This window comes from Schistocerca nitens, chromosome 3, assembly GCF_023898315.1.
Source record: "Schistocerca nitens isolate TAMUIC-IGC-003100 chromosome 3, iqSchNite1.1, whole genome shotgun sequence".
In the NCBI taxonomy this organism is placed as follows: domain Eukaryota; kingdom Metazoa; phylum Arthropoda; class Insecta; order Orthoptera; family Acrididae; genus Schistocerca; species Schistocerca nitens.
In genome coordinates, this window is record NC_064616.1 from 927117281 (window position 1) to 927136884 (window position 19604).

At 44.4% G+C, this 19604-nt stretch overlaps 1 protein-coding gene across 1 annotated transcript in view; it reads left to right on the forward strand.

Annotated features, from left to right (window-relative positions):
• Positions 1-19604, forward strand: part of LOC126249493 (dynein axonemal heavy chain 5) — an 856962-nt gene that overhangs the window by 624082 nt on the left and 213276 nt on the right. The window contains 2 exon segments of the mRNA XM_049951144.1: positions 5407-5629; positions 18791-18989. Coding sequence (XP_049807101.1) covers positions 5407-5629; positions 18791-18989 — 422 coding nt within the window.

The following is a 19604-nucleotide window of genomic DNA, read 5'->3' on the forward strand; positions in this document are numbered from 1 at the left end:
AGCCTTTCAGCACGAACTACAAACCTTTAAACAAATCGCTTCTAGTGATGGCTATAACTCTACCTTTATTTACAATATTCTACGAAAAAACAAAGTGAATAAAATTACTCCACTACTTCTGCACGATGGCCAACAGCAGTCATTCAACAGTTACAAAGCCTCGAGCAAAATTCCATACGCTGAAAACATTTCATACAGTCTTGCAAGAAAGTTAAAAGTCTCGCAACTACAAATCTGCATTTCATAATACCAATAACATACCAAAATTTCATTCAAAAGTAAATACAAATGCCACCCTTGGCACAAAATGCTGTTTATAGAAAATCATTTGCAAGCAGTGTGAAAAGGTATATATTGCTCAGTCTGTTAGAGAAGAGATGACCCCCGCGTGTGAACAATATGTATAATTGTTACTGCTCGCTTTTGAGCAATCAATACTTTCTTTCTAGACTACGTGAACGTGAGAGAAGCTGGCAATTTAGGAAGAAATATTCGGACTTTGCTGATCATCTTATAGCAGAAAGCCATTCATACGGGGTAGAATGAGAGGTTTTTACACTTTGGCAGGAAAAGCGGAAAGATGGCGCTATTGGAAATACTGGAAATCAACAAACATATGACACAGAACGCCCATCTAGTATTAAATTATCAGACTCAATTTCAATTTTCACTTTTGTTAAATTAACTTTTCGTAACAAATACTAGGTTCAAACTGTAAATACGTCTTCTTCCTCATCACTTGTTGAATGTATCTCGACGTACACACTTTGTTTACCCCTTTGTTAGTTAATGTAATTATTGTAATATTTTTGTATGTAAACAATTTGTCATTTTTGTTTATTCTGTAAAGATAATATCTGTGTAGGTCGCACATCATGTTTATCTGTGTTAGTGACATTCAGTTGTCACCTGAAGATAGCCTGAGAAGCCAAAATCCGGTTTATGGCTAAATAAATATAGTTTTGCAGAACATTAGAAAGTGTTTTCCTTTTTAATAATATCATTTTTTAGTCCTATTCATTCAATTACACTTAATAACTAGGTTGTTTTACAGGCTACGAGATTTAAATAAGGGCCAATGAAAACATTTTTGTAGCTGCATACTGAACTCCTTTCTGAACCACTGATGGCTTCAACACTGTGTAACAAAGATCACTTACATTGTGATTGATTATGTATCAAAATTTTAATTAGCAAATATATGTATTGTGATGGCGCAGTTAAAATGCCTTTCTTTGAAGAGATGACCCCGGTGTGTGAACAATACGTATAATTGTTACTGCTCGCTTTTGCGCAATCAATACTTTCTTTCTAAGTGAAAGAAAATTATTCCGTAATACACTCCTGGAAATGGAAAAAAGACACATTGACACCGGTGTGTCAGACCCGCCATACTTTCTCTGGACACTGCGAGAGGGCTGTACAAGCAATGATCACACGCACGGCACAGCGGACACACCAGGAACCGCGGTGTTGGCCGTCGAATGGCGCTAGCTGCGCAGCATTTGTGCACCGCCGCCGTCAGTGTCAGCCAGTTTGCCGTGTCATACGGAGCTCCATCGCAGTCTTTAACACTGGTAGCATGCCGCGACAGCGTGGACGTGAACCGTATGTGCAGTTGACGGACTTTGAGCGAGGGCGTATAGTGGGCATGCGGGAGGCCGGGTGGACGTACCGCCGAATTGCTCAACACGTGGGGCGTGAGGTCTCCACAGTACATCGATGTTGTCGCCAGTGGTCGGCGGAAGGTGCACGTGCCCGTCGACCTGGGACCGGACCGCAGCGACGCACGGATGCACGCCAAGACCGTAGGATCCTACGCAGTGCCGTAGGGGACCGCACCGCCACTTCCCAGCAAATTAGGGACACTGTTGCTCCTGGGGTATCGGCGAGGACCATTCGCAACCGTCTCCATGAAGCTGGGCTACGGTCCCGCACACCGTTAGGCCGTCTTCCGCTCACGCCCCAACATCGTGCAGCCCGCCTCCAGTGGTGTCGCGACAGGCGTGAATGGAGGGACGAATGGAGACGTGTCGTCTTCAGCGATGAGAGTCGCTTCTGCCTTGGTGCCAATGATGGTCGTATGCGTGTTTGGCGCCGTGCAGGTGAGCGCCACAATCAGGACTGCATACGACCGAGGCACACAGGGCCAACACCCGGCATCATGGTGTGGGGAGCGATCTCCTACACTGGCCGTACACCACTGGTGATCGTCGAGGGGACACTGAATAGTGCACGGTACATCCAAACCGTCATCGAACCCATCGTTCTACCATTCCTAGACCGGCAAGGGAACTTGCTGTTCCAAAAGGACAATGCACGTCCGCATGTATCCCGTGCCACCCAACGTGCTCTAGAAGGTGTAAGTCAACTACCATGGCCAGCAAGATCTCCGGATCTGTCCCCCATTGAGCATGTTTGGGACTGGATAAAGCGTCGTCTCACGCGGTCTGCACGTCCAGCACGAACGCTGGTCCAACTGAGGCGCCAGGTGGAAATGGCATGGCAAGCCGTTCCACAGGACTACATCCAGCATCTCTACAATCGTCTCCATGGGAGAATAGCAGCCTGCATTGCTGCGAAAGGTGGATATACACTGTACTAGTGCCGACATTGTGCATGCTCTGTTGCCTGTGTCTATGTGCCTGTGGTTCTGTCAGTGTGATCATGTGATGTATCTGACCCCAGGAATGTGTCAATAAAGTTTCCCCTTCCTGGGACAATGAATTCACGGTGTTCTTATTTCAATTTCCAGGAGTGTATATTGCTGAGATGAAATGTGCAAATTATGTCAGGTGGTTCATTCGTTTGTTTTCAAGACTATCAGTTACAAGAAGAGCAAAAGCAGCTGAAGTTAATAGTTTGAGGAGCTCAGTAACAAGCTCCTTCCATATAACGAGAGAGGTTTAGGCGAAATGCTGCAGGAAAATCTAAGTGTAAAATACCAGGTCACATTCATCGTGAAACCGAGAGCCAAACTCAACCAGATGATGTAGGGGCCTCACACAGAGATTTTGATGAAGACGACAGCTACTTACAGTAGGAGAAGTAGGAATCAGCCTGGCTAAAAATTTAGAGTATACTATTGAACGTGATCTGGAGCAAATAGGTGCAGCAACAGCACGCACTCTTGTAGGGTTTGTGGAGGTTTTGCAGTGATGTGACCAGCACTGGCTTAATACAGTTGTCAGCGGTGTAAACAGAGAACTAAGTTGGTTGCTTTCGACTGAATCAAAGTCTTATATGTGTGCTGTACCTGTGGTTTCAGCTGGGAGATGGGAATACAGAAACCATGCCCAGCTCCAGAATAGGAGGAGGAAGGATAGATCAGCTGGGCGTCTTTAAAAAATGTAGAGGGGCCACAAGCACACAAGACAAAATCCCTGTGATTACTGGAGTTAGAGGGGCATATTTTTTAGGTTATAGTTGGGTATAGACAGACATTTTTGAAAGAAGTTAGAACAGATTAGAGACATAATATACATAACAGTTTCCAGAAAAATAAAATTTGTTTCTTTCCTCAGAATAGTATGTGCTGATAAACTAGACAGTTGAGATTCTCGTATGTTTAGAAGATCTGGAAAATTCTGAACTGATAGCTGATCTGTGCCTCTCTGGACTCCATGTAACCGGACAGATGGAGAAGTTAAATATCAGGAATTACCGACCAGCATCATTTTCGTATAGAGTCAGCATGGAAAGAGGAGGAGTTGTAACATATGTAAGAGTTGGACACAAAGTCAGAAATATTGAAACCAAAAGTTTTTGTGTAGATCAGAATCTAGAGGCATGTGCTTGTGAGCTGTTACTGCAGACTATGTCTCTGGAAACTATAACAGTTTACAGATCCGCTCTATAAAATTATGAGCTGTTTATGAGAAATTGATATGCATTTTTGACTTACCTGTCAGACAAGAAGAAACAGTAATTTATTGAAATTTCGATGTTCGTTTCTTAAAAGATGCAGACAGAAAAAAAAGAACTGGAATCATTATTTGATTGTTTCAATCTGATTTCAGTAGTGAATTTTCCAACTCGTATGCAGTAAGAAAGCAGGACCACGATGATAACATTTTTATAGGGTTTGTTGAGGGTGAAACAACTAATGTGTATCAGATTGTTAATGCATTATCTGATCTTGATTCTCGGTTAACGGAAATAAACAATGTAGCGCCTAACAGCTTTGAGGGTGTTATTACAAAGCAGTGAGGCCTGTTACTGAGAAAGGCGTTCAATGTTTTAAGGCAAAGCTAAAATGGTGGTATAGGATGGGATATATATAGCAAGATATGTTAATGCCAAATGTAGTCTATGCTCCAGCAAATTTGTATCAATATTTGAAAGTAGTTTTCCTAAAGTGTTATCCATAAAATCTATTAAAAAAGAAGCAAGGCATGGATAAGTAAGGGAACTGAAATCTCATGTAAGGGAAAGATGGAAATTTATATACGGGTAGGAATAATGCAAGAACTGAAGTTACCCGCACTCTACCAAAAATGCTGTAGAATTTTAAGGAAAGCCATTAAAATGTCCAGAGGTATACACGTCCTCACATAAATAAATATTGCAGATAACAAGGTTAAAACTACACCAATTAGCCAAAACATAAAGACCGCTGTTCAGCTTCAAGACATTCGATCTGAGAAGTCTGCAGCAGTGCTCAAGAAAAGTGAGGCAATTCCCAAAGACCCGACAAAGAATGGCCTGCACCGTGCGTTCGACTGATAGGGGCGCTACAGAAAGTGCCTTCAACTAGGAGGAGAGTACTTTGAAAAAGATCATGTAAATATTGAAATGGCGTATTAAACATCTGTTAAATAATCAGTCTCAGTCTTTTTGGATCAGCCCTCACATTTAAAATTGAGGAAGTTAAAACAGTGAGGTATATTTGTTCATAAAATATGCGGGAAGTCACACTCATAAGTACTTCGATTTAAAATCTGTTTGTAGCTTTCCGAAGTTCAATGTTTTCCTACAAACATTTCTAGAGAAGAACAACCAATGCATTCAGTAATTCTTGCGTATATGTCTACATCTACCTCCTACTCTCGGTTTATCCAAAGTACTGACTAAAATATTTTACCTTCCACTTAACTGCTTTTAAACTCATTTTTTTCACAGTCTACATTAACTTAAAGTTTTTCTTGTATACTGCAGTAGCTACCACACAACAGCCAAGATTTAAGCTTGAGACCTGTGAAACTGAGCAGAGTACCTTTCCTCATAAATCGAATTAAGGGAAGAAGTAGATTTTTCAGGTACTATTATGGTCGCATCATAAATGTATGTTACGTAAGACGTTACATTTGTATTTTATACTAATTTTCTCGCTTACTTAAGGAATTTGTACTTCAACGCTTTTATTAATCATAATCTGTTTAAATACTCGGACATTTTCTGATACAGATTTCGCCGTGCAACACATGTCACTCCAAAGTCATATCTCAACTTCATTGGAGGATATAAGAACATTTATAAACAGAAGCAATGGGAGCTAGGTGAAGGCGCGAGAAGAATGGATACGGGTCTAGCCAAGCTGGACGAGGCATCTCAGTCTGTGGAGATCTTGAAGTGCGACTTGGCTGTCATGGAACAAGAGCTCGCTCAGGCCTCGCAGAAAGCGGAGAGGGTGAGTAACATAGTTAATCTATATTAAAAGCAGTCTCGGAACTTATTTGAAGAACAAATTAACGAATTCCTTTGAAGTAACTTGTAATCTCCACGCACTTACTTCGACACCTGTATCAAGATAGCAACATCTGATCTTTCTCCTTTTTCTTCCCTCTCTCTCAACATCATCTCACGTATAAGAATTGCTAGATTTGATTATTTTTGATAGTTTCCATTGAAAGAAATTTATGATACACATATCAAAAAACGTTTTGTGTAACCTCGGTCAGAAAGTTGGAACGGAGATCAAAATAAACATTATTTCCGCCCTTTTGATTACTCATGAAAACCACACATTGCATCTTGTAACACCATACAGCGAGACCTTCAGATGTGGTGGTCCAGATTGCTGTACACACCGGTACCTCTAATACCCAGTAGCACGTCCTCTTGCATTGATGCATGCCTGTATTCGTCGTGGCATACTATCCACAAGTTCATCAAGGCACTGTTGGTCCAGACTGTACCACTCCTCAACGGCGATTCGGGGTAGATCCCTCAGAGTAGTTGGTGGGTCACATCGTCTATAAACAGCCCTTTTCAATCTATCCCAGGCATGTTCGATACGGTTCATGTCTGGAGAACATGCTGGCCACTCTAGTCGAGCGAGACGTTATCCTGAAGGAAGTCATTCACAAGATGTGCACGATGGGGGCGCGAATTGTCGTCCCTGAAGACGAATGGCTCGTCAATATGCTGCCGATATGATTGCACTATCGGTCAGAGGATGGCATCCCATATCGTACAACCATTACGGCACCTTCCATGACCACCAGCTGCGTAAGTCGGCCCCACATAATGCCACCCTAAACAGCAGGGAACCTCCACCTTGCTGCACTCGCTGTCATCCACTGCAGTAGTAGCCTTTGGGCGGCCTGAGCGAGGCACATCATCGACAGTTGCTGTCTCTCTGTATCTCCTCCATGTCTGAACAACATCGCTTTGGTTCACTCCGAGACGTCTGGATACTTCCCTTGTGGAGAGCCCTTCCTGGCACTAAATAACAATGCGGAAGCGATCGAACCGCGGTATTGACCGTCTAGGCATGGTTGAACTACAAACAACACGAGCCGTGGTCTCCTTCCTGGTAGAATGACTGGAACTGATCAGCTGTCGGACCCCCTCCATCTAATAGGCGCTGCTCATGCATGGTTGTTTACATCTCTGAACAGTCAAAGGGACTGTGTCTGTGATACAGTATCCTCAGTCAATGTCTATCTTTAGGATTTCTGGGAACCATGGTGATGCAAAATTTTTTTGATGTGTGTACATTCCGTCGGTGGTTAACTCTGATAAGTTAAATGGAATTTCCTAAGCTAACACACTTGATATGAAATAATGTGACAGGTGAGTGTTTTCTTCGTTCTCTGTCTGCATTTGGCAATAACTGTTGAAGAAGAGGTGTGTGTGTGTGTGTGTGTGTGTGTGTGTGTGTGTGTGTGTTTGTGTGTGTGTGTGTGTGTGTGTGCGCGTCGCGCGCGCGTGAATGTATGTGCGTGTGTGTCTGTGCGCATGTGTGTCTTATAACGTGCATGCGTATCCAGCAACCAGAAATAAGAGGTATTATAATTACTTTTCTTATCTGGCGGAACTTGGCTGAAATGTAAAATAAATATTCGTAAATGGCTGTGAAAAGTAATCTCTGAAACAAACCAAGAAGCTGCAGGCTCTTTCTATTGCCGTAATTAAACAGAGCATATATTGTCTGTAGTAACTGCTCTTCCCTTTAAGAACACGAAACTAGCAGGGCAGAGTCAGTTTGAGCCCAAGAAACGCTGACACAAGCATCAGCGCTTCCTTATTAGAGCTGAGACAAATCGCCGTGTCATATTTCGCTGACACCAGCATCAGAAGTTCCATATCTCCAAGGCCATTCCAAGAATCATGAGGTCCTGCAATGTGTCAAGGTCAAGGAGGGGTGGGTAGGGCAGGGGAGTGGACGGCCCATCCTGCCCCCTGCACTTCCGTAAATTTAGCATGAAGCACTCCCCACCCTAAAGACTGCCCCATCCCTTATCTGCAGCCAATGTCATGCAAGCTCAGTTCCCGACCCATTGAGCATTTTTTTGTAACAATGTGATTACATGCATGTCATCATTTGCAGTCCAGAATGAAGCACTGCCAGCACCATCAGCTGTGATCAGCACAACGTGCCAGTACTAAGGTGCAGTATTCATGGTACGAGTGAAACTGCCTATGCAGTATGACGGAATACATAGATAGGAACATGACATACGAGTATGAAGAACCTCGCTCCCCTATTGACGTTCACATGTTTGACAGTAAAATTGTCTTTAGTAGATATTATGGTGAGGCAATGTTAGAATTAATCTCATGAGATACGAATATATATCTAAAACATCCAGCTGTTGTGAAAGTTGTAATGTCCCTACGTAATGTTATTGTAATATTCCAGCTGTGAGTACCAGCGAAGATGCGCTACCGTAATTACGACGACAACGCTATTTGCTGTGAAAAAAGATCGTCTTTGGAGATAAGAATAGGTTATTGGACATTGTTTTTTGGGGGCCAGATAAGTAGTTTTCATATAGACGTAATCTAAAGTGCAGAGGATATACAACTTGTAATCACAATTATCAAGAATAAAAAATTTATTTTTGTGAAAAAGAAGGTAAATATCGTCTTCTAACTTTTATTCGATGTTCGATATCCGGACCTTCATAAAGCGATTAGTGTGTTTAGCAATCCAGTGAATAGTAACTTCTTCGAAAATTAACAATATTGAGCGAATCAGCTACTATCACGGTACGGACAACGCGAAATATTTCGCCGTCAGCTTGTGTGTTATAGATGTTCCCTAAGCGACCAATTATTTGTAAGAAGATGTCATACTGCCACTGTTGTTCAACCTTCTCATTCTGAAAGTGTTTCCAGCGAATCTTACGGTGAGTGTGAGTACTTCAGCTGCCACGAGAGTCGGAGTTGTAGCAAAATTTGGAAATTTGTGGTAAGGTCTTATAGGACCAAACTGCTGAGATCATCGCTCCCTGAGCCTGCACACTACTTAATCTAACTTAAACTAACTTACTCTATGAACAACACACACAACCATGCCCGAGGGAGGACTCGAACCTCCGACGGGGGAAGCCGCACGGACCGTGACAAGGCGCCTCAGACCGCCTCGCCAATATGCTGCCAATATGGTTGCACTGTCGGTCGGACGATGGCATTCACATATCGTACAGCCGTTATGGCACCTTCCATGACCACCAGCGGCGTACGTCGGCCCACATAATGCCACACGAAACAGCAGGGAACATCCATCTTGCTGCACTCGCTGGACGGTGTGTCTAAGGCGTTCAGCCTGACCGAGTTGCTTCCAAACACGTCTCAGACGATTGTCTGGTTGAAGGCATATGCGACACTCATCGGTGAAGAGAATTTGATGCCAATTCTGAGCGGTCCATTCAGCATGTTGTTGGGCCCATCTGTACCGCGGTGCATGGTGTCGTAGTTGCAAAGATGGACCTCGCCATGGACGTCGGGAGTGAATGATGCGGCCTATTGTGCGCAGTTTGAGTCGTAACACGGCGTCCTGTGGCTGCACGAAAATCATTATTCAACATGGTGGCGTTGCTGTCAGGGTTCCTCCGAGCCGTAATCCGTAGGCATCGGTCATCCACTGCAGTAGTAGCCCTTGGGCGGCCTGAGCGAGGCACGTCATCGACAGTTGCTGTCTCTCTGTATCTCCTCCATATCCGAACAACATAGCTTTGGTTCACTCCGAGACGTCTGAACACTTCCCTTGTTGAGAGCCCTTCCTGGCACAAAGTAACAATGCGGACGCGATCGAACCGCTGTATAGACCGTCAAGGTATGGTTGAACTACAAACAACACGAGCCGTGACCTCCTTCCTGGTGGAATGACTGGAACTGATCGGCTGTCGGACCCCCTCCGTCTAATAGGGACTGCTCATGCATGGTTGTTTACATCTTTGGGCGTGTTTAGTGACGTCACTGAACAGTCAAAGGGACTGTGTCTGTGATACAATATCCCCAGTCAATGTCTATCTGCAGGAGTTCTGGGAAATGGGGTGATGCAAAACTATTTTTGATGTGTGTATTATACAGGTTAAAATTTTAAAATCTATGCATCTAGGAAAAAATAGAGGTTAAACGTAGTACCTGACTTATCTGCGTCAAAGTCAAAGATAAAGTTAATTAATTTTTCTTTACGATGTAGCAGTTCATTATAAACTGAAATACCTATATTGTGCATTATCAATTGTCACTGATAGATTATATCGTTGCGGTTAATATGTGAGAGGAGTGAGCTATGAATTTGTTGAGTACTTACGGAATAACAGTGTAAATATTTACCAAATGGAGCAATGCATCAATGCCTGTATTCCTCCTGTACCAAAGTTTCTAAGTGTCGGACCTGTAACTATAAAATTAGTGGAGGATGAATTTACTGAAGGAATGTCCATTTACATAATTGCTCCTATTGTCTTGAATACGATTAAGGCTGGATTCAAAACATATAAAAATAATTCTTTGGAACTTTCTATAAAGCTGAACGATTGTGTGTAAAATAACAAAAATCGTTTATAAAGTTGTTCTCATTTACTTCCACACTACAATAACTTAAACGGTGAAAGGATCAGATAATAATAATAACACAAATATAGCATATTAACTCTGGTATATCATCTGAAACACTATTGTTGTTGTTGTGGTCTTCAGTCCTGAGACTGGTTTGATGCAGCTCTCCATGCTACTCTATCCTGTGCAAGCTTCTTCATCTCCCAGTACCTACTACAACCTACATCCTCCTCAATCTGCTTAGTGTATTCATCTCTTGGTCTCCCTCTACGATTTTTACCCTCCACGCTGCCCTCCAATGCTAAATTTGTGTCCTACCAACCGATCCCTTCTTCTAGTCAAGTTGTGCCACAAACTTCTCTTCTCCCCAATCCTATTCAATACCTCCTCATTAGTTACGTGATCTACCCACCTTATCTTCAGCATTCTTCTGTAGCACCGCATTTCGAAAGCTTCTATTCTCTTCTTGTCCACACTAGTTATCGCCCATGTTTCACTTCCATACATGGCTACACTCCATACAAATACTTTCAGAAACGACTTCCTGACACTTAAATCTATACTCGATGTTAACAAATTTCTCTTCTTCAGAAACGATTTCCTTGCCATTGCCAGTCTACATTTTATATCCTCTCTAATTTGACCATCATCAGTTATTTTACTCCCTAAAGAGCAAAACTCCTTTACTACTTTAAGTGTCTCATTTCCTAATCTAATTTCCTCAGCATCACCCGATTTACTTTGAGTACATTCCATTATCCTCGTTTTGCTTTTGTTGATGTTCATCTTATATCCTCCTTTCAAGACACTGTCCATTCCGTTCAACTGCTCTTCCAAGTCTTTTGCTGTCTCTGACAGAATTACAATGTCATCGGCGAACCTCAAAGTTTTTACTTCTTCTCCATGAATTTTAATGAATACTCCGAATTTTTCTTTTGTTTCCTTTACTGCTTGCTCAATATACAGATTGAATAACATCGGGGAGAGGCTACAACCCTGTCTCACTCCTTTCCCAACCACTGCTTCCATTTCATGCCCCTCGACTCTTACAACTACCATCTGGTTTCTGTACAAATTGTAAATAGCCTTTCGCTCCCTGTACAGTATTTTACCCCTGCCACCTTCAGAATTTGAAAGAGAGTATTCCAGTTAACATTGTCAAAAGCTTTCTCTAAGTCTACAAATGCTAGAAACGTAGGTTTGCCTTTTCTTAATCTTTGTTCTAAGATAAGTCGTAAGGTTAGCATTGTCTCACGTGTTCCAACATTTCTACGGAATCCAAACTGATCTTCCCCGAGGTCAGCTTCTACCAGTTTTTCCATTCGTCTGTAAAGAATTCGCGTTAGTATTTTGCAGCTGTGACTTATTAAACTGATAGTTCGGTAATTTTCACATCTGTCAACACCTGCTTTCTTTGGGATTGGAATTATTATATTCTTCTTGAAGTCTGAGGGTATTGCGCCTGTCTCATACATCTTGCTCACCAGATGGTAGAGTTTTGTCATGACTGGCTCTCCCAAGACCATCAGTAGTTCTAATGGAATGTTGTCTACTCCCGGGGCCTTGTTTCGACTCAGGTCTTTCAGTGCTCTGTCAAACTCTTCACGCAGTATCTTATCTCCCATTTCGTCTTCATCTACATCCTCTTCCATTTCCATAATATTGTCCTCAAGTACTTCGCCCTTGTATAAACCCTCTATATACTCCTTCCACCTTTCTGCCTTCCCTTCTTTGCTTAGAACTGGGTTGCCATCTGAGCTCTTATTCATACAAGTGGTTCTCTTCTCTCCAAAGGTCTCTTTAATTTTCCTGTAGGCAGTATCTATCTTACCCCTAATGAGACAAGCCTCTACATCCTTACATTTGTCCTCTAGCCATCCCTGCTTAGCCATTTTGCACTTCCTGTCGATTTCATTTTTGAGACGTTTGTATTCCTTTTTGCCTGCTTCATTTACTGCATTTTTATATTTTCTCCTTTCATCAATTAAATTCAATATTTCTTCTGCTACCCAAGGATTTCTATTAGCCCTCGTCTTTTTACCTACTTGATCCTCTGCTGCCTTCACTACTTCATCCCTCAGAGCTACCCATTCTTCTTCTACTGTATTTCTTTCCCCCATTCCTGTCAATTGTTCCCTTATGCTCTCCCTGAAACTCTCTACAACCTCTCGTTCTTTCAGTTTATCCAGGTCCCATACCCTTAAATTCCCACCTTTTTGCAGTTTCTTCAGTTTCAATCTGCAGATAATAACCAATAGATTGTGGTCAGAATCCACATCTGCCCCTGGAAATGTCTTACAGTTTAAAACCTGGTTCCTAAATCTCTGTCTTACCATTATATAATCTATCTGATACCTTTTAGTATCTCCAGGATTCTTCCAGGTATACAACCTTCTTTTATGATTCTTGAACCAAGTGTTAGCTATGATTAGGTTATGCTCTGTGCAAAATTCTACAAGGCGGCTTCCTCTTTCATTTCTTCCCCCCAATCCATATTCACCTACTATGTTTCCTTCTCTCCCTTTTCCTACTGACGAATTCCAGTCACCCATGACTATTAAATTTTCGTCTCCCTTCACTACCTGAATAAGTTCTTTTATCTCGTCATACATTTCATCAATTTCTTCATCATCTGCAGAGCTAATTGGCATATAAACTTGTACTACTGTAGTAGGCATGGGCTTTGTGTCTATCTTGGCCACAATAATGCGTTCACTATGCTGTTTGTAGTAGCTAACCCGCACTCCTATTTTTTTGTTCATTATTAAACCTACTCCTGCATTCCCCCTATTTGATTTTGTATTTATAACCCTGTAATCACCTGACCAAAAGTCTTGTTCCTCCTGCCACCGAACTTCACTAATTCCCACTATATCTAACTTTAACCTATCCATTTCCCTTTTTAAATTTTCTAACCTACCTGCCCGATTAAGGGATCTGACATTCCACGCTCCGATCCGTAGAACGCCAGTTTTCTTTCTCCTGATAACGACGTCCTCTTGAGTAGTCCCCGCCCGGAGATCCGAATGGGGGACTATTTTACCTCCGGAATATTTTACCCAAGAGAACGCCATCATCATTTAATCATACAGTAAAGCTGCATGTCCTCGGGAAAAATTACGGCTGTAGTTTCCCCTTGCTTTCAGCCGTTCGCAGTACCAGCACAGCAAGGCCGTTTTGGTTAATGTTAGAAGGCCAGATCAGTCAATCATCCAGACTGTTGCCCCTGCAACTACTGAAAAGGCTGCTGCCCCTCTTCAGGAACCACATGTTTGTCTGGCCTCTCAACAGATACCCCTCCGTTGTGGTTGCACCTACGGTACGGACATCTGTATCGCTGAGGCACGCAAGCCTCCCCACCAACGGCAAGGTCCATGGTTCATGGGGGAAGTGAAACACTATATTTTTCTTAAAAAAGAGAGAGAGAGATTGCATGAAAGCAGAATGATTTTATATACATAACAGCTACCGATCAACTATACAATATTTACAGCTGCAGAGATGCATTATACTAAGAGAATGATTTAATTATTTACAATATTTACAGTGTGTAGCAATTGGCAGCAGTGAGTGAACAACCACACACACACACACACACACACACACACACACACAAAACATTCAACAAAATAGTGTGAGAACGAAATCGTTCCAATCCCATCTGCACAGATGAAAAGTTTGTTGGCATGACGTGACAGGCCGTGCAGTGCAGTATGTACCTGATGGCCCGAAAGACTATTTGCTGCACCATATGAGGAGACTCATCGTCAGAAAACAGTAACTCCTTATAGCCTTCGATCGTTAGAGCCTGTGAAGTCGCATGATGTACGCTCGCAGGCCATCTCTGAGTTGCATGTACATCTACACGATATGCATACATCTTAGAACTGAGCCCTACAGACTCCACAATCTGTGAGCCATTCGTCTTGTCTTTCATCGGGCCGAAAACCTTGTTGTGAGGAGCTATGCCTTATAGATTACTTGCCGCAATCGAGATGAGTCGAATTCCTTGAGATTGCGCTTAATTACATGGTTCAAATGGTAAAAATGGCTATGAGCACTATGAGACTTAACATCTGAGGTCATCAGCCCCTAGAACTTAGAACTAATTAAACCTAACTAACTAAGGACATCACACACATCCATTCCAGAGGCAGGATTCGAACCTGCGACCGTAGCGGTCGTGCGGTTCCAGACTGAAGCGCCTAGAACCGCTCGGCCATACCGGCCGGCACGTCACATGGATCGCAACCTTTTACCCAGTAGACGAAACTGTCTGTATCCGTTAAAAGTAACTAGACATCAGTGAAGTTCGGTTTTTCAAACTGTGAATGGAATCGATACGTGTAGAGTTGGAAGAGCTCTGGAACACACATACCTACATAGACAGGCTTCGTGAACTCCACTGAAACCTTAGCCATCTTCCCTGCTACTAGCCCTTCATTGAAGACTGTCGCTCGCTTAAAATTTGGCCTGGTGACGCAATCTCTCGCACCATAACGCCCATCCCTGTTGTAAACAAAATGAATATCACTACGGTTTTTAACATTCTCCATGGTTTTGCCAAAAACTGGATTATTCATTAATTTATAAAAATCTTTTTGAAAATCACACGTCGCGAGAGTTCTCGTTCGATGTTCAAATCAATATACTCTTTCAGCCAGGGACACTGGTCAAAGGAAATGCTGATGGTGATTCTAAGAAGTCACATTTCCAACCTGAGACACTGCTAGCGGTTTCTGTAGTGTAGAATGTATCTCTGCTTACCCCTAGCATTGTCAACAGCTTGGGGACGGAATATTTGACGGGACTAGGCGCTCCGGACACAATGGCAGGTCACTGCGCTCGTCATCCAAATCAATGGGATATTCCAGGTCTACCCCGAGACATATCCCCTACTAGAATCAGCAGTCACATTGAGTATATTAGCCTTCAGTCGACGATTTCATCTCTGGACTGCCACCGGATTCGGTATCAAACTGACACTGACACACTTACACCTACTGGTGTTCAAACAGTGAGTTTGTTTGAACAGCATTATGTTCATGTCAGATGACTGCTACTGCAATAACTTCACCTCACCTGCAAGAAAAGCACACATTATTTGTAAAGCTTATTTTCTTTTTCCCTTATCATCACCGTCGGCGTTAATAACTACACTGCCTCGCAGCAGGGAGTGTTGTTACATGTCTTGACATCCTTATCCTTTAATGTTTCTTAACAAGCGGATGAACTATTTATCGATCGCTGTAAATATATTTTTTCGACCTTTGCTACCATTATTGTAATTTTATGTACATCTGTACTCGTATGGTTAGGCCATTTAGGTGGCGTGAGTGATAAGAGCCGCAGAACTATAGGTAACTGGCCGATTGCTGTGAGAACTGGTACACACTTATTTGGGCAATATTTACATAATTGCTGACAATATTCTCATTACAGTTTCTAGAATCTCCCAGCAACAGCAGCAAGTTTGCTTCATTATCTTCATCGTCAGCACTCCCATCACATCGTGCTGTGGACAAAAAATAAATTAATTTAATACAGAAAATTTAATGCTTAGCAGCGTGATATAAGAATGGTGGACGTTTTTTTAAATACTTGCCGTCGACGTCTTCATCAAGCGTTGTCACTGTCAAGATACAAATGCAGCGAGAGAGTGCTGTGCATGGATATTTAAAAAAAACCTACATCCCGCTGCTGCTGTAACTGTAACAAAACCTAATGACAATTATACACTGATCAGCCAGATCATTTTGTCCACCGACCTACTATCGATATAAACCCAACCAGACGATAGCGGCGTTACCTGGCGAGGATTGACACACGTACGGTGCGTGTAGTACCAGTGAGCGCGCTGTCTGTATGTAGAATGGGGAATGCATGCGACCCATCTGAGTTTGAACGAGGACGGATAGTGAAGGCCCAGAGGCTCGGCACGAGCATTTTGGAAACTGCACAACTTTTCGGGTGTTCGAGGAGTGCTATGGTGAGGTTTTTTTTTTTCTCAACACGTGGCGAAACCTAGGTGAAACCATGTCCAGACGTCGAGGGGTTGGACAGCCACCCCTCATTACAGATGTCGGACATCGTAGGCCGTGCAGACTAGTAAAAGAAGACAGGCGGCGAACTGTGGCGGAACTAACTTCATTCTTTAATGCTGGGAAGAGTACAAGTGTGTCTGAGCACACGGTGCACCAGACACTCCTAACGATGGGCTTCCGCATAAAGAGAGACCCCAATCACAGAAATTAGTTTCTGTTATGAGATGGCTTGCTTGTACGCAATAACTATACAGCTTCGTCACAAATAGGGTAAGGCAACAGCTACACAAATGACGGAGAAACATACACTCCTGGAAATGGAAAAAAGAACACATTGACACCGGTGTGTCAGACCCACCATACTTGCTCCGGACACTGCGAGAGGGCTGTACAAGCAAAGATCACACGCACGGCACAGCGGACACACCAGGAACCGCGGTGTTGGCCGTCGAATGGCGCTAGCTGCGCAGCATTTGTGCACCGCCGCCGTCAGTGTCAGCCAGTTTGCCGTGTCATACGGAGCTCCATCGCAGTCTTTAACACTGGTAGCATGCCGCGACAGCGTGGACGTGAACCGTATGTGCAGTTGACGGACTTTGAGCGAGGGCGTATAGTGGGCATGCGGGAGGCCGGGTGGACGTACCGCCGAATTGCTCAACACGTGGGGCGTGAGGTCTCCACAGTACATCGATGTTGTCGCCAGTGGTCGGCGGAAGGTGCACGTGCCCGTCGACCTGGGACCGGACCGCAGCGACGCACGGATGCACGCCAAGACCGTAGGATCCTACGCAGTGCCGTAGGGGACCGCACCGCCACTTCCCAGCAAATTAGGGACACTGTTGCTCCTGGGGTATCGGCGAGGACCATTCGCAACCGTCTGCATGAAGCTGGGCTACGGTCCCGCACACCGTTAGGCCGTCTTCCGCTCACGCCCCAACATCGTGCAGCCCGCCTCCAGTGGTGTCGCGACAGGCGTGAATGGAGGGACGAATGGAGACGTGTCGTCTTCAGCGATGAGAGTCGCTTCTGCCTTGGTGCCAATGATGGTCGTATGCGTGTTTGGCGCCGTGCAGGTGAGCGCCACAATCAGGACTGCATACGACCGAGGCACACAGGGCCAACACCCGGCATCATGGTGTGGGGAGCGATCTCCTACACTGGCCGTACACCACTGGTGATCGTCGATGGGACACTGAATAGTGCACGGTACATCCAAACCGTCATCGAACCCATCGTTCTACCATTCCTAGACCGGCAAGGGAACTTGCTGTTCCAACAGGACAATGCACGTCCGCATGTATCCCGTGCCACCCAACGTGCTCTAGAAGGTGTAAGTCAACTACCCTGGCCAGCAAGATCTCCGGATCTGTCCCCCATTGAGCATGTTTGGGACTGGATGAAGCGTCGTCTCACGCGGTCTGCACGTCCAGCACGAACGCTGGTCCAACTGAGGCGCCAGGTGGAAATGGCATGGCAAGCCGTTCCACAGGACTACATCCAGCATCTCTACGATCGTCTCCATGGGAGAATAGCAGCCTGCATTGCTGCGAAAGGTGGATATACACTGTACTAGTGCCGACATTGTGCATGCTCTGTTGCCTATGTCTATGTGCCTGTGGTTCTGTCAGTGTGATCATGTGATGTATCTGACCCCAGGAATGTGTCAATAAAGTTTCCCCTTCCTGGGACAATGAATTCACGCTGTTCTTATTTCAATTTCCAGGAGTGTATTATTAGTAGGAACATTACGTTACTTAGCCATAGTGTGAAGAGGGCGCTTGGCAATATTTCATTTTTCTCTTGCACTGGTCTGACTTTAACTCTGGCCGAATCCTGCGAACGATAACTGCGGTCATTTGTAACACGTCCAGCTGGCGCTTCTCTGGAACCGCGCGACCGCTACGGTCGCAGGTTCGAATCCTGCCTTGGGCATGGGTGTGTGTGATGTCCTTAGGTTAGTTAGGTTTAAGTAGTTCTAAGTTTGAGGGGACTGATGATCAAAGCAGTTAAGTCCCATAGTGCTCTGAGCCATTTGAACCATTTGGCGCTTCTCTGCGGCAGCTATGGACGAGTCTTGCTGTTTCGAGGCACTGCTGATACTCTGTCGATACTGTACGGATGTTGTCTACGTGGTACCGTGTGTCATTTTATATCCGTGTTTGGCATTTGTCCATCCACTTGGGAACTATTTTTGTGACGTAAGACGGAAGCTTAAAGTAGGTTTTCCCTTGAGCTTCCTCAGTTGGAGGCTAGCGTCATCTCAGTTGCACCTGAGCAGTTGGCAGCTTGGCGCTTTTCTATGTATGACTGTGTTCCGTACTTTCGGAAAGACTCAGCAGTGTATGTGTGCGACAACTGATCTCTCGATTTTAATTGTGAACCAAGACCGTTATTTAAAACCAGCAGACACCTTAGTAGAGTTTAACATGTGCATGCAAATTTTGACGCGATGCAGTGATTGGATCAGTAATTTTCTAACTCGCCATATTGTGGCATTTATGTGATTTCAGGTGCTGAGGGAGGTGACGGATCGCGCCATGCAAGCGGAGACGGTGAAGAACCAGGTGCAGAAGGTGAAGGAGAAGGCCGAGGCGTTGGTGGGGCTCATCACGGCTGAGAAGGCGCGCGCCGAGGAGAAGCTGGAGGCTGCCAAGCCCGCGCTCGAGGAGGCCGAGGCGGCACTCAACACCATCAAGCCCGCGCACATCGGTACTGCCCTTCAAACTCCTTAAAAAAAAAAAAACTTAGGAGACAGTATCTTAACACCGCCTCTAGCCTTGACAATGGCTTCAGTTCTGCGAGGAAGATAGCCCACAAGTTTCTTCGGTATAGTGTGTTTAAGTGCGACACAGCGTCGCGTCCAGCGGTACGTGGGAATCAATAGTGTGGAATCATCACATAAGCTTGTTGTATCCGTAATTGGAGAAACAACAAGTAACGATCGGCGCGAGATCCAAATTCTGTTTATTGCCAACAGTTCCACAATACTAACACAACTTGGTGCTTGTTCAAGAGCAGCAAATGGGCTGCAGAGTCCAAGTACGGTACGGTAAACAGTCGTAGCACAGTGTAGCGTCGTTCCTGGGTGCGGCGTCGACGTAGCAAGTAGGTAGCCCAACACGAGACTGCCAGGCATGGCGGCGTATGCGGCTATATAGGGCGAGTGGCGGAGGAATATGCCCGCCGTAACCGAGTCCGCTTGTCGTGTCCTGTTATGATTGGCGGCGCGGCCTCACGTAACTATCACTCGGGAGGACGCTGGCCGAGTTGCCATAACAGTGCGGAAGCACTCAGTGTGTGAGGCCCGCGACTGCGCTGTACAGC